Source organism: Syngnathoides biaculeatus, chromosome 23 (assembly GCF_019802595.1).
Source record: "Syngnathoides biaculeatus isolate LvHL_M chromosome 23, ASM1980259v1, whole genome shotgun sequence".
Classification (NCBI taxonomy): Eukaryota; Metazoa; Chordata; class Actinopteri; order Syngnathiformes; family Syngnathidae; genus Syngnathoides; species Syngnathoides biaculeatus.
In genome coordinates, this window is record NC_084662.1 from 5237943 (window position 1) to 5251760 (window position 13818).

Genomic DNA, 13818 nt, shown 5'->3' on the forward strand with positions numbered 1-13818 from the left:
GCCCCTGTGCGTTCCGGACCTGCTTTGGAAAAACTATTCATGATGGGCACTGCAGTTATTTTGAGTGCACTGAGTCATTCAAAGTACTCCATTAAAAAGATTTCTTCAAAAGATTTGCTCACTGAATCGTTAAGTTATTTTCCACAAAATCATTCAAATGCTGAAATTTGGCATGGGAACTGAACTATGTGCAGTGGAACTGTGAGTGTGTGCATGTGTGTGTGTCTACAATCCATAGTATTTACACTTGCCTTGGCGCAGCATCTTTGTTTTTTTTTTTTGGTGGGTTTCAAATACAATGGTACCAGGAGATGTGAGTTTATTTTATCTCGTAACTGAGCTCTTACCTCAAGTTTCTATTATCCATACATCCATTCATCCATCCATAAATCCATCCATTTTTTTAGCCGCTTATCCTCACAAGGATCACAGGAGTAGTGGGGGTTATCCCAGCTGTCAACGGGAAAGAGGCGGGGTACACCCTGGACTGATTGCCAGCCAATCGCAGGGCACATCGAGACAATCAGCCGCACTAACAATCACACCTCGGGGCAATTTAGAGTGTCCAATTAATGTTCCATGTTTTTTGGATGTGGGAGGAAACTGGAGAGCCCGGAGAAAACCCACACAGGCATGGAGAGAACATGCAAACTCCACACAGGCAGGTGCGGGACTGTACCCGGGACCTCAGAACTGTGAAGCCAAGGCTTTCCAGCTGAACGACCATTCCGCCGAAGTTCCTGTTATGTCAAAGTTAATGTAAATCCCATTAATCCGTTTCAGCCCCTAAAATTACCCCATTTTTTATTTTTGACATGTCTTTAAATAATAACTGTATTTTTAAATAACAAATGCAGAATTGTAGTATATAAATATATCAAAGAAAATGGAAAGAAAGGAACTGCTTTCATAAAGTGTACTTAGCTTAGAGGTGTGGTGACTTTTGGAAACAGAAGATACTGGTGGAGGTGGAGGTTGGAGAAGGCAGATGGAGGATGTGGTTTCCGAGTCGGTTTCACTCTTTACTCTCTATCTCTAAATTACAATTTGTTTTTCTTCGACTTTTTCTTAACTTGTGTCATTACACTTGGCTCCTTAGCCATACTCTTAATGTTACTGTATACTTAATGAACTTGAATGACCTTAATTGCTCCTGTCATTTTTTTTTTTCAGTTTTGCTTAATTTTCTTTGTCTTTTCACTTGCACGATTTGGGCCTTTTTTGCAACACATTCTTCTGTGTCAACAGATGGCTATTTCAAAAAATACCTGTCCAAAGAGGTTTCAGCCTCTTTTTGACCATGTTTCTTAAAGCCCAAGTGTCATCCCTATAAACATTCTAAAATAGATATTGTAATGAAAAACACATATAACATTATTCACTTCAATGTTTATACGAAAAAAATAAATGTGAGCGGACAACGCATCATCCATGCGCAAAGTTGCAGAAGTGTCATTCTACGATATCCAAGTGGTCACCATATTGGCGGCGTTGCACCCTAACTATGGGAGGCAAACGTGCCCCTTCTGACACGGAAGCTCTTTTCGAAAAGGAGAACACCACACTACCAAGTGAAGTTACCGGGGCAATATTACACTATTGTTTTGAGTCCTCGAGGCAATATTACACTATTGTTTCGATATGATATGTGATCACGGCCAAACCCCATCCCCGTCCGATCCACTTTCGCGGTGGAGATGAGCCATCGCGGCTTCTCGCCCCCGTCCGCAAAGCCCGACGTGCAGCCTAACCCTAACGCAGCGCCTCAGCCAGTGTGGCTGATTTTCGGCGCCGTGGTGGCATATAATGGAACCAAGCCGTCCTGCTTTTAGGGGGATGTTCATAGCCGCCGCAGTACTCGATGAATGTCGTCGAGCCGGGGTGCATTACTGTGCGCTCACGCCTGAGTGAGACATTCTTGGCTGGGTTCTTCAGATTCGCCGCGATCCGCGCAGCAGCCCGACGCCGTCCGACGCGCACATTGACATATTTTGTACCCGGATCTTTTGTTAGAGACCGATTATGTGGTCCGCCCCAAACTATTATATATTTTTTTTAGTAGCTGTATTCACATCTATCTGTCATTTAGAACCCACGAAGTTCTCATCTTCTGCACCAGTGCAATCCATTTTTCACAACGAACCGGGTCTCTTGCAAACTTATGAAGAGTTAATCCATTCTCCCGAGTGTTCAAGCAATGTCCAGCAATGCAATGAGCCAGCATTTTGGCTAACACGAAGGAACAACAAGCTACCTTCCCGGACGTAAGACTAATGGAAACAAACGAGTCCACTTGGGGGCGCCGCTGTCCTTTATGTCACTTCCTGCTTCTTCTCGAAAACAAATCCCTCGAGAGGATTTTCATGGCAGGAGTTACAAAAAGCTATATACATCAAAATCATGTTTTGTGGTGAAAAAACACATGCGCACATATTGGCTGACGTTTTTTTCCATTAATAACAGTAGCCCTTTAAATCTGTAAGGCATGTGTCATTACATAGCGCCAATGCACGAGCAGTTGAAACTTTTTCTGGATGGTTCTTCACCACAAAGTTTGAAACTTTCTCTTCCTTTGTCTCGGTGGTAGAAAAACTTTCTCAGTCTTCTCATCAGAATTAATCTCACTAAGCTGAAAGAAACTTACTTACACACGTCTTTTCCTGCTATATCTGTTGCTCTTTTCTTCCTTTGTCAGCTCATAGCTTCAAAATAACTTTCACCCCCTTGACTGGTGCAATCGACTTGAATTTGTTCTGCTTGAGAATCGTTTCTAATGTAATACTGTACCTGGAACTTTGCGTGTGTAAGTTTGCGGGAGGGGGGAGGGTGAGCGTAAAGTAGACTTGGTGGGAGAGTGAGTGGGCGGGCAGAAGCTCGCTGTTAAGAGTGTTAAATGTGTGCTGCCGAAGGGTTATATAAAAAGTGATTAAAACCCAGTTGTGACTCCTTTTCCTCATCGCCCTTGACCGAGGGCATTAAAATATGGATGACGATCTTATGTAATTCTTTGCCAAGTCGATCACTCGTACACCCTGTTTGCATTTTTCTATTATTTCACGTTTTAATTCTATCGACATCATCCTCTTCCTCTTCTCACCACTTTCATTAGCACTTGCTTTCGTGGGTTGCATGGTGGAAAATGGTTGAAAATTCAACTGTACTACATGCAACATAACAAAATGCGAGCACAGCTGCACAGAGAATCTACCAATCTGAAGTACACATATGGACAGACCGAGTGAAGCTCAAAGAGCTGAGTAGAAACTCGATGTTTCAGCATCTTAACAATTGCAGTGCCATCTACCGGCAGTCATTCATACTTCAAATCCTGGCTTGCAAGACAAAGCAAAAAATTGTCCCGGTGGTGGGTTGTAACTCGCCCTGACTATTGTTGGGCAGCACAATATTGTGCTACCTGCCTGCCGGTATAAATGAAGAGGGTTGCGTCAGGAAGGGAATCCGGCGTAAAACTCAAACATATATGAGTATTCATCATACGGATTCCATAACGGTTAGGTCGTGGCCCAAGCTTCCTACGCCCGCACCCGGAAATGTTAATCTGCAAGAAGTAGGTAAAAATTCTGATTGGTCAAAGACAAAAAAGAGGAGGAAAGCGGCTTAGTCAGCAGAAGAAGAAGAGAAATGCACAGACCATACAGCTGTTTGTAGGGACTTTGAATATTGGGGGGACTATGTCAGGAAAAGCTCAGGAGTTAATTGACATGATGATTAGGAGAAAGGTTGATATTCTGTGCATCCAAGAGAACAAATGGAAATGTAGTAAGGCTAGAAGTTTAGGAGCAGGGTTTAAATTATTCTACCACGGAGTAGATGGGAAGAGAAATGGAGTAGGGGTTATTTTAAAGGAAGAGCTGGCTAACAATGTCTTGGAGGTGAAAAGAGTATCAGATCGGGTGATGAAGATGAAACTTGAAATTGAGGGTGTTATGTATAATGTGGTTAGCGGCTATGCCCCACAGGTAGGGTGTGACCACGAGTTGAAAGACAAATTCTGGACGGACCTAGACGAAGTAGTCCTGTGCATCCCAGACAGAGAAAGAGTTAGGATTGGTGCAGATTTCAATGGACATGTTGACAAAGGAAACAGGGGCGATGAAGAAGTGATGGGTAAATTCAGCATTCAGCAAAGAAACTTTGACGGGCAGATGATGGTGGACTTCGCAAAGAGGATGGAATTGGCAGTGGTGAACGCTGATTTCCAGAAGAGACAGGAAGAGAATAGAGTTGTCATGCTCCTGGCTTCTAGCCCGGGCTGGGCGTGGCCAGCCGATCAGTAGACACACACCTGCACCTCATGAACTCAAATGACACCCAGAATAGGACCTTGGGTACCACTGGTCCTTTGCCAAATCGTTGCAACTCATGCCCCGTTCCTGCACTCCCGTATCTCTGATCGTGAACCCGTGTGTACCGACCTCCGCCAGTTCTCCGACCGACCCCATAAGGGTGACTCCTTTGACACTCCTGCCTTCTTTGATCGATCTCCCGTGTACCAACTCCTGCCTGCCCGCGGACCTGCTCTCTACGTCCTGACTACCGCTGCTGCACATGACTGTCTGCCCGATCCCAGACCTTGGAACAAGAAACGTTTTTCCCGAATTATTTCTGCATCTCCCGAGTCCTGCATTTGGGTCCTCTCTCCGTCTCGATGGGTCGTGACAAGAGTGACCTACAACAGCGGAGGGAGAAGCACGCAGGTGGATTATATTTTGTGCAGATGATGTAATCTGAAATTTATCAACTGTAAGGTAATGGTGGGGGAAAGTGTGGCTCGACAGCATAGGATGGTGGTGTGTAGGATGACTCTGGTAGCAGGTAGGAAGATTAAGAACACAAAGGTAGAGCAGAGTATCAGGTGGTGGAAGTTGAGAAAGGAAGAGTGTTGTGTGGCCTTTTAAAACGAGGTTAGACAGGCTCTAGATCTTCTTCTTTTCCTTTCGGCTTGTCCCATTAGGGGTCGCCACAGCGTGTCATCTTTTTCCATCTTAGCCTATCTTCTGCATCTTCCTCTCTAACCCCAATTGCCCTCATGTCTTCCCTCACCACATCCATAAATCTTCTCTTTGGTCTTCCTCTTGGTCTTTTGCCTGGCAGCTCCATCCTCAGCACCCTTCCACCAATATACTCACTCTCTCACCTCTGAACATGTCCAAACCATTGAAGTCTGTTCTCTCGAATCCAAAACATCCAACTTTGGCTGTCCCTCTAATGAGCTAATTTCTAATCCTATCCAACCTGCTCACTCCGAGCGAGAACCTCAACATCTTCATTTCTGCTACCTCGAGTTCTGCTTCGTGTTGTTTCTTCAGGGCCATCGTCTCTAATCCGTATATCATGGCCGGCCTCTCCACTGTTTTGTGGACACCTTCCACCAGCTGTTCCAACCTGCTTGTACCCGTTTCTTCACTTCCTTACGACACTCACCGTTGCTCTGGATTGTTGACCCTAAATATTTGTAGTCCTCCACCCGTGCTAACTCTTCCCCCTCCACCTTTCTCATCCACGCAAGTATATTCTGTTTTACTTCGGCTAATCTTCATTCCTCTCCTTTCCAGTGCATGTCTCCATCTTTCTAATTGTTCCTCTGCATGCTCCCTGCTTTCACTGCATACCACAATATCATCTGCGAACATCATGGTCCAAGGGGATTCCAGTCTAACCTCATCTGTCAGCCTATCCATTACCACGGCAAACAGAAAGGGGCTCAGAGCTGATCCCTGATGGAGTCCCACCTCCACCTTAAATTCTTCTCTCACACCTAAGGCACACCTCACCATTGTTCTGCTGCCATCATACATGTCCTGTACTATTTTAACATATTTCTCTGCCACATCAGACTTACGCATGCACTACCACAGGTGTCAAACTAATTGGCCCACGGTGTAAATATATTTGGCCCGCGAGTCAATTTCAAATTAATATTAGAGCTGGCCCGTCGGTATTACAAGTATTACACACTTGTTTGGTTCCATATTAAAAGGTTCATTTGTTGGCCTGCGGCTTTGTTCATTTTAAAATTTTGGCCCACTGTGAACTTGACCCCAAATGGTACAGATTTAATAGATGTTTAGCTCCTGGCTATCATGTGAATATATCCAACATGAATATTTCTTGAAAAAAAGATTTTCAGAATTGGATTCTAGATTTAAGAAAATAAAAAAAAAAACATTTTTGTGACTCATATTTATAGTTTAGAATGCATTGTGGTATATAGCATACATGCAAATCAGTTGCCTTTTGGTGAGATTTGATGTTTTGAATCCAAAATGGGCCATTGAGAGCTGGTTAGTTTTTCCTGCGGGGTGAGGATGTGGTCGACGTGCTGGCATCACATTGTTTCATACTCGAACATTTGCCACAAGGTCTTTTCCACACATCCACACACTGATATAATTGTAAATATTACTCCACGGTGGACTAATATATGAGCCGTCGGCCTGAGGTTTCCTCTGTGTGTTCAGGACCTGCTTTGGAAAAGTTACTTTGATGGGCACTGCAGTTATTTTGAGTGAATTGATTCATTCAAATCATCCATCCATTTTCTTACACACTTCTCCCTTTACTGGTTCCCAACCAATTGTAGGGCACATGGACACAAAACATCACTCAATTACAATCACAGTTAGAAATTTAGTCTCTGATGAATACATGTTTTGGGGATGGAGGAGGTAACTAGATTGCTCAGTGAAAACCCACACAGGTATGAAGAAAACATCCAAACACCACACAGGTGGGCCAAAATTTAAACCCCAGTCCTCGGAAATGAGAGACAAAACTCAACAGCTGCGCCACCGTGCCTGTCATTCAAATCAGTCCTTTGAAATGATTTCACTGAATTCTTTTCCACAATCATTCAAATGCATCCTCATTCTGTTAACTTGTTCTATCCCTGCCATTTTTCAAAAGACAACACCGCCACCCCCATTTTGACCAGTCCTTCAAGGAACACAGAATGCTGTCTATGGGCTATATAGACATGAAAGACTAGACTTTTTCAAATAAAAAAAAAAAAGTCATAATCTTTAATTGCAAATTGATTAGTGAAAAATGGTTAGTGACTTTAGTAAATTCTTTTTCAGAATAAAAGTACTTGGAACAAAAAGGTGTTCATATGGTACAGCTTGAAGCAGACACCATGTGCTGGAATTGATGGGCCTAGCTCAAGCTGGAGACCAGAACAAATTGGAGAGGGGAGAAAGTACTTCATGTACTTCAGCAGTATACAAAAGTGTGAAGAACTTTTGTGCTCTTTAGTGTTCCCAAATTGAGTCATTAAAATTAAGGGAATGGGACAACTGTACAGGTATACCAAGATGCTTGTCAACTTTTAATGTCTGAGAACCAACATTTTTGTGCATCTACTGAAAATTCCACAACATTCCCATGTACCTGGATATTAGTAGTCTTGAGCATAAGCCACTATAATCAGTTTATCCAAAGAAAGTTTTTCAGGAAAATTTTTTAATTTGACAGGTGTTACAAGAAAGATTAATGCCTCCAATCATGCTGCAGCCAATAATCCAAATATTCACAGCAAACTCTTCAACAAAACTGTCATTCTGGGAGCTAAGGCCCGAGGCGTCGTCCAGTCGGCCCTTGGCGCCGAGGCGTCGTCCAGTCGGCCCTTGGCGCCGAGGCGTCGTCCAGTCGGCCCTTGGCGCTAAGGCCGAGGCGTCGTCCAGTCGGCCCTTGGCGCTAAGGCCCGAGGCGTCGTCCAGTCGGCCCTTGGCGCTAAGGCCCGAGGCGTCGTCCAGTCGGCCCTTGGCGCTAAGGCCCGAGGCGTCGTCCAGTCGGCCCTTGGCGCTAAGGCCCGAGGCGTCGTCCAGTCGGCCCTTGGCGCTAAGGCCCGAGGCGTCGTCCAGTCGGCCCTTGGCGCTAAGGCCCGAGGCGTCGTCCAGTCGGCCCTTGGCGCTAAGGCCCGAGGCGTCGTCCAGTCGGCCCTTGGCGCTAAGGCCCGAGGCGTCGTCCAGTCGGCCCTTGGCGCTAAGGCCCGAGGCGTCGTCCAGTCGGCCCTTGGCGCTAAGGCCCGAGGCGTCGTCCAGTCGGCCCTTGGCGCTAAGGCGAGGCGTCGTCCAGTCGGCCTTGGCGCTAAGGCCCGAGGCGTCGTCCAGTCGGCCCTTGGCGCTAAGGCCCGAGGCGTCGTCCAGTCGGCCCTTGGCGCTAAGGCCCGAGGCGTCGTCCAGTCGGCCCTTGGCGCTAAGGCCCGAGGCGTCGTCCAGTCGGCCCTTGGCGCTAAGGCCCGAGGCGTCGTCCAGTCGGCCCTTGGCGCTAAGGCCCGAGGCGTCGTCCAGTCGGCCCTTGGCGCTAAGGCCCGAGGCGTCGTCCAGTCGGCCCTTGGCGCTAAGGCCCGAGGCGTCGTCCAGTCGGCCCTTGGCGCTAAGGCCCGAGGCGTCCAGTCGGCCCTTGGCGCTAAGGCCCGAGGCGTCGTCCAGTCGGCCCTTGGCGCTAAGGCCCGAGGCGTCGTCCAGTCGGCCCTTGGCGCTAAGGCCCGAGGCGTCGTCCAGTCGGCCCTTGGCGCTAAGGCCCGAGGCGTCGTCCAGTCGGCCCTTGGCGCTAAGGCCCGAGGCGTCGTCCAGTCGGCCCTTGGCGCTAAGGCCCGAGGCGTCGTCCAGTCGGCCCTTGGCGCTAAGGCCCGAGGCGTCGTCCAGTCGGCCCTTGGCGCTAAGGCCCGAGGCGTCGTCCAGTCGGCCCTTGGCGCTAAGGCCCGAGGCGTCGTCCAGTCGGCCCTTGGCGCTAAGGCCCGAGGCGTCGTCCAGTCGGCCCTTGGCGCTAAGGCCCGAGGCGTCGTCCAGTCGGCCCTTGGCGCTAAGGCCCGAGGCGTCGTCCAGTCGGCCCTTGGCGCTAAGGCCCGAGGCGTCGTCCAGTCGGCCCTTGGCGCTAAGGCCCGAGGCGTCGTCCAGTCGGCCCTTGGCGCTAAGCCCGAGGCGTCGTCCAGTCGGCCCTTGGGCTAAGGCCCGAGGCGTCGTCCAGTCGGCCCTTGGCGCTAAGGCCCGAGGCGTCGTCCAGTCGGCCTTGGCGCTAAGGCCGAGGCGTCGTCCAGTCGGCCCTTGGCGCTAAGGCCCGAGGCGTCGTCCAGTCGGCCCTTGGCGCTAAGGCCCGAGGCGTCGTCCAGTCGGCCCTTGGCGCTAAGGCCCGAGGCGTCGTCCAGTCGGCCCTTGGCGCTAAGGCCCGAGGCGTCGTCCAGTCGGCCCTTGGCGCTAAGGCCCGAGGCGTCGTCCAGTCGCCCTTGGCGCTAAGGCCCGAGGCGTCGTCCAGTCGGCCCTTGGCGCTAAGGCCCGAGGCGTCGTCCAGTCGGCCCTTGGCGCTAAGGCCCGAGGCGTCGTCCAGTCGGCCCTTGGCGCTAAGGCCCGAGGCGTCGTCCAGTCGGCCCTTGGCGCTAAGCCCGAGGCGTCGTCCAGTCGGCCCTTGGCGCTAAGGCCCGAGGCGTCGTCCAGTCGGCCCTGGCGCTAAGGCCGAGGCGTCGTCCAGTCGGCCCTTGGCGCTCAGCCCGAGGCGTCGTCCAGTCGGCCCTTGGCGCTCACGCCGAGGCTCGAGGCGTCGTCCAGTCGGCCCTTGGCGCTCACGCCGAGGCGTCGTCCAGTCGGCCCTTGGCGCTCACGCCGAGGCGTCGTCCAGTCGGCCCTTGGCGCTCACGCCGAGGCGTCGTCCAGTCGGCCCTTGGCGCTCACGCCGAGGCGTCGTCCAGTCGGCCCTTGGCGCTCACGCCGAGGCTCGAGGCGTCGTCCAGTCGGCCCTTGGCGCTAGGCCCGAGGCGTCGTCCAGTCGGCCCTTGCGCCGAGGCGTCGTCCAGTCGGCCCTTGCGCCGAGGCGTCGTCCAGTCGGCCCTTGGCGCCAAGGCGTCGTCCAGTCGCCCTTGGCGCCGAGGCGTCGTCCAGTCGGCCCTTGGCGCCGAGGCGTCGTCCAGTCGGCCCTTGGCGCCGAGGCGTCGTCCAGTCGGCCTTGGCGCTCACGCCGAGGCGTCGTCCAGTCGGCCTTGGCGCTCACGCCGAGGCGTCGTCCAGTCGGCCCTTGCGCTAAGCCCGAGGCGTCGTCCAGTCGCCCTTGGCGCTCACGCCGAGGCGTCGTCCAGTCGGCCCTTGGCGCTAAGCCCGAGGCGTCGTCCAGTCGCCCTTGGCGCTAAGGCCCGAGGCGTCATCCAGTCGGCCCTTGGCGCTCACGCCGAGGCGTCGTCCAGTCGGCCTTGGCGCTAAGGCCCGAGCGTCGTCCAGTCGGCCCTTGGCGCCAAGGCGTCGTCCAGTCGGCCCTTGGCGCCAAGGCGTCGTCCAGTCGGCCCTTGGCGCCAAGGCGTCGTCCAGTCGCCCTTGGCGCTAAGGCCCGAGCGTCGTCCAGTCGGCCCTTGGCGCCAAGGCGTCGTCCAGTCGGCCCTTGGCGCTAAGGCCCGAGCGTCGTCCAGTCGGCCCTTGGCGCCAAGGCGTCGTCCAGTCGGCCCTTGGCGCTAAGGCCCGAGGCGTCATCCAGTCGGCCCTTGGGCTAAGGCCCGAGGCGTCGTCCAGTCGCCCTTGGCGCTAAGCCCGAGGCGTCGTCCAGTCGGCCCTTGGCGCCAAGGCGTCGTCCAGTCGGCCCTTGGCGCCAAGGCGTCGTCCAGTCGGCCCTTGGCGCCAAGGCGTCGTCCAGTCGGCCCTTGGCGCCAAGGCGTCGTCCAGTCGGCCCTTGGCGCTAAGCCCGAGGCGTCGTCCAGTCGGCCCTTGGCGCCAAGGCGTCGTCCAGTCGGCCCTTGGCGCCAAGGCGTCGTCCAGTCGGCCCTTGGCGCCAAGGCGTCGTCCAGTCGGCCCTGGCGCTAAGGCCCGAGTCGTCCAGTCGGCCCTTGGCGCCAAGGCGTCGTCCAGTCGCCCTTGGCGCTAAGGCGAGGCGTCGTCCAGTCGGCCCTTGGCGCCAAGGCGTCGTCCAGTCGGCCCTTGGCGCCAAGGCGTCGTCCAGTCGGCCCTTGGCGCCAAGGCGTCGTCCAGTCGGCCCTTGGCGCTAAGGCCGAGGCGTCGTCCAGTCGGCCCTTGGCGCCAAGGCGTCGTCCAGTCGGCCCTTGGCGCTAAGGCGAGGCGTCGTCCAGTCGGCCCTTGGCGCCAAGGCGTCGTCCAGTCGGCCCTTGGCGCTCAGGCCCGAGGCGTCGTCCAGTCGGCCCTTGGCGCTAAGGCCCGAGGCGTCGTCCAGTCGGCCCTTGGCGCTCACGCCCGAGGCGTCGTCCAGTCGGCCCTTGGCGCTCAGCCCGAGGCGTCGTCCAGTCGGCCCTTGGCGCTAAGCCCGAGGCGTCGTCCAGTCGGCCCTTGGCGCTAAGCCCGAGGCGTCGTCCAGTCGGCCCTGGCGCTAAGGCCCGGGCGTCGTCCAGTCGGCCCTTGGCGCCAAGGCGTCGTCCAGTCGGCCCTTGGCGCTAAGGCCCGAGTCGTCCAGTCGGCCCTTGGCGCTCACGCCCGAGGCGTCGTCCAGTCGGCCCTTGGCGCTCACGCCGAGGCGTCGTCCAGTCGGCCCTTGGCGCTCACGCCGAGGCGTCGTCCAGTCGGCCCTTGGCGCTCACGCCGAGGCGTCGTCCAGTCGGCCCTTGGCGCTCACGCCGAGGCGTCGTCCAGTCGGCCCTTGGCGCTCACGCCGAGGCGTCGTCCAGTCGGCCCTTGGCGCTCACGCCGAGGCTCGAGGCGTCGTCCAGTCGGCCCTTGGCGCTCACGCCGAGGCTCGAGGCGTCGTCCAGTCGGCCCTTGGCGCTCACGCCGAGGCTCGAGGCGTCGTCCAGTCGGCCCTTGGCGCTCACGCCGAGGCGTCGTCCAGTCGGCCCTTGGCGCTCACGCCGAGGCTCGAGGCGTCGTCCAGTCGGCCCTTGGCGCTCACGCCGAGGCTCGAGGCGTCGTCCAGTCGGCCCTTGGCGCTCACGCCGAGGCTCGAGGCGTCGTCCAGTCGGCCCTTGGCGCTCACGCCGAGGCTCGAGGCGTCGTCCAGTCGGCCCTTGGCGCTCACGCCGAGGCTCGAGGCGTCGTCCAGTCGGCCCTTGGCGCTCACGCCGAGGCTCGAGGCGTCGTCCAGTCGGCCCTTGGCGCTCACGCCGAGGCTCGAGGCGTCGTCCAGTCGGCCCTTGGCGCTCACGCCGAGGCTCGAGGCGTCGTCCAGTCGGCCCTTGGCGCTCACGCCGAGGCTCGAGGCGTCGTCCAGTCGGCCCTTGGCGCTCACGCCGAGGCTCGAGGCGTCGTCCAGTCGGCCCTTGGTGCTCACGTTGTGGCTCTGGTCGTCTTGGCTGAAGGAGTCATCCAGTTGGCCCTTGGTGCTCACATTGTGGCTCTGGTCGTCTTGGCTGAAGGAGTCATCCAGTTGGCCCTTGGTGCTCACGTTATGGCTTAAGACTTCATTTCTCACATTGTCACTTTTTTGGTTGTAGCTCGCTTCGTCATGTTGCGTTTGTTCTTCACCACCTTGACAAAAAGGAGAAAAATGATTAGTCGCCACACAAAGCTGAACTCCAACTAATATGGAGCACATTGAATTTCTACTCACATACAAACTGCATAAATGTTCAAAGCATACATTGTGATCATGCCTGAAAAATTAGTTTTAATAAAAAAAAAAAAGCATAAAAAGTTCAATTGACATAAAGTGGTCTTCAACATGGGAATCCATCATTGCATGTTAAAAATGGCAAGTGCAAAAGATGGGATTCCTCCCCCCCGACACATTTATCTTTTCTTCCACAATCTTTTGTACCCTTCCTAAAAAGGTGAAAAACCCATGGCTCTCATTTCCACACAAAAATATCCATCCATTTTCTTTGCCGCTTACCCTCACAAGGGTCACGAGAGTGCTGGAGCCTCTCCCAGCTGTCAACGGGCAGTGTACATTCTGAACTGGTTGCCCGCCAATCACAGGGCATATAGAGAAACACCCACACTCATGATCACACCTACGAATAATTTGAAGTTTCCAAATGTTGCATGTTTTTGGGATGCGGTAGGAAACTGCACACAGGCGGGTCTGGGATTGAACCCAAGACCTCAGAACTGTGAGGCCAATGCTTTACAGCTATGCCACCAGTTTAAAACTAATACCCCAATTTTCCTCACCTTTATGTTGCTTCAGAAAAGACTCCCAAGACCGACAAATTTCCATTAACTCTGGTAAAATTTGAAACTAGCTTGATGGAATCATTTTCCACATTTGTGGACATATCTTGTTTTACCCCAGGTGGAAAACAACGACCTGCAACAAACATATTTTAGCATGTAGAGATGCATTCTTTTTGTAACGCATACGTGAGTCAAAAAAAAAAAATCCTGAAGACCTTTATCCTGTAAGACTGCATGCACCAAAACAACCACAATCCAAAAAGCAGCAATCACTTCAGTGTCAGTTGTGAAGGGGCTTGACTCAAGCAGCTTTTATAGCAGATGACAACAGACCACAGCTGGTGGCCATTGACTCTAATGAGCGCGAGCCATTGTGAGCCAATATTAAAATAAAATTTAAAAAATGACCCCAAATAGTCCAGATTTAATAGATGCTTAGCTCCTGGCCATCATATGAATATATCCAACACGAAGAATATTCATTGAAATAAAAAATAATTTTCAGAATTGGATTCTAAATTTATGAAAATTACAAAAGCACGTATTTTTGTGAGTCATGTTTATAGTTTAGAATGCATTGTGATGTATAGCATACATGCAAATCAGGTGCCTTTTGGTGAGATTTGATGTTTTGAATCCAAAATTTCAAGCCGCTTAGTTTTTCCTGCGGGGTGAGGATGTGGTCGACGTGCTGGCATCACGTTGTTTCGTACACCTTGAGCATTGGCAACAAGGTCCTTTCCACACATCCACACACAGA

General features: G+C 52.8%; 2 protein-coding genes across 6 annotated transcripts in view; one reads left to right on the forward strand and one right to left on the reverse strand.

Annotated features, from left to right (window-relative positions):
- Nucleotides 1-13818, forward strand: part of LOC133496245 (adhesion G protein-coupled receptor F5-like) — a 60718-nt gene that overhangs the window by 21911 nt on the left and 24989 nt on the right. The gene's annotated exons all lie outside the window — the stretch shown is intronic.
- On the reverse strand, nucleotides 11736-13383 carry LOC133496248 (uncharacterized). 3 transcript variants are annotated; one of them, XM_061811587.1, is made up of 3 exons: nucleotides 13274-13383; nucleotides 13056-13191; nucleotides 11736-12410 (listed from the first exon to the last, which is right to left on the reverse strand). In XM_061811587.1, the coding sequence occupies exons 2-3, from the start codon at nucleotides 13099-13101 to the stop codon at nucleotides 11755-11757; spliced, it is 702 nt and encodes a 233-aa protein (XP_061667571.1). In that variant the 5' UTR covers nucleotides 13102-13191; nucleotides 13274-13383; the 3' UTR covers nucleotides 11736-11754. The 3 variants fall into 3 exon arrangements, with proteins under 3 accessions (XP_061667571.1, XP_061667570.1, XP_061667569.1); XM_061811586.1 differs by having other exon boundaries at nucleotides 13056-13355; XM_061811585.1 differs by lacking the exons at nucleotides 13056-13191; nucleotides 13274-13383 and adding an exon at nucleotides 12775-13049.

Excerpts from the sequence above, each read along its gene's own strand:
- LOC133496248 (XM_061811585.1), bottom strand. The coding sequence starts at position 12,865 with ATGCCCTGTGATTGGCGGGCAACCAGTTCAGAATGTACACTGCCCGTT. Across the intron at positions 12,411-12,774 it reads CTCTCGTGACCCTTGTGAGG|GTGGTGAAGAACAAACGCAA; the intron begins GTAAGCGGCAAA and ends CTTTTTGTCAAG.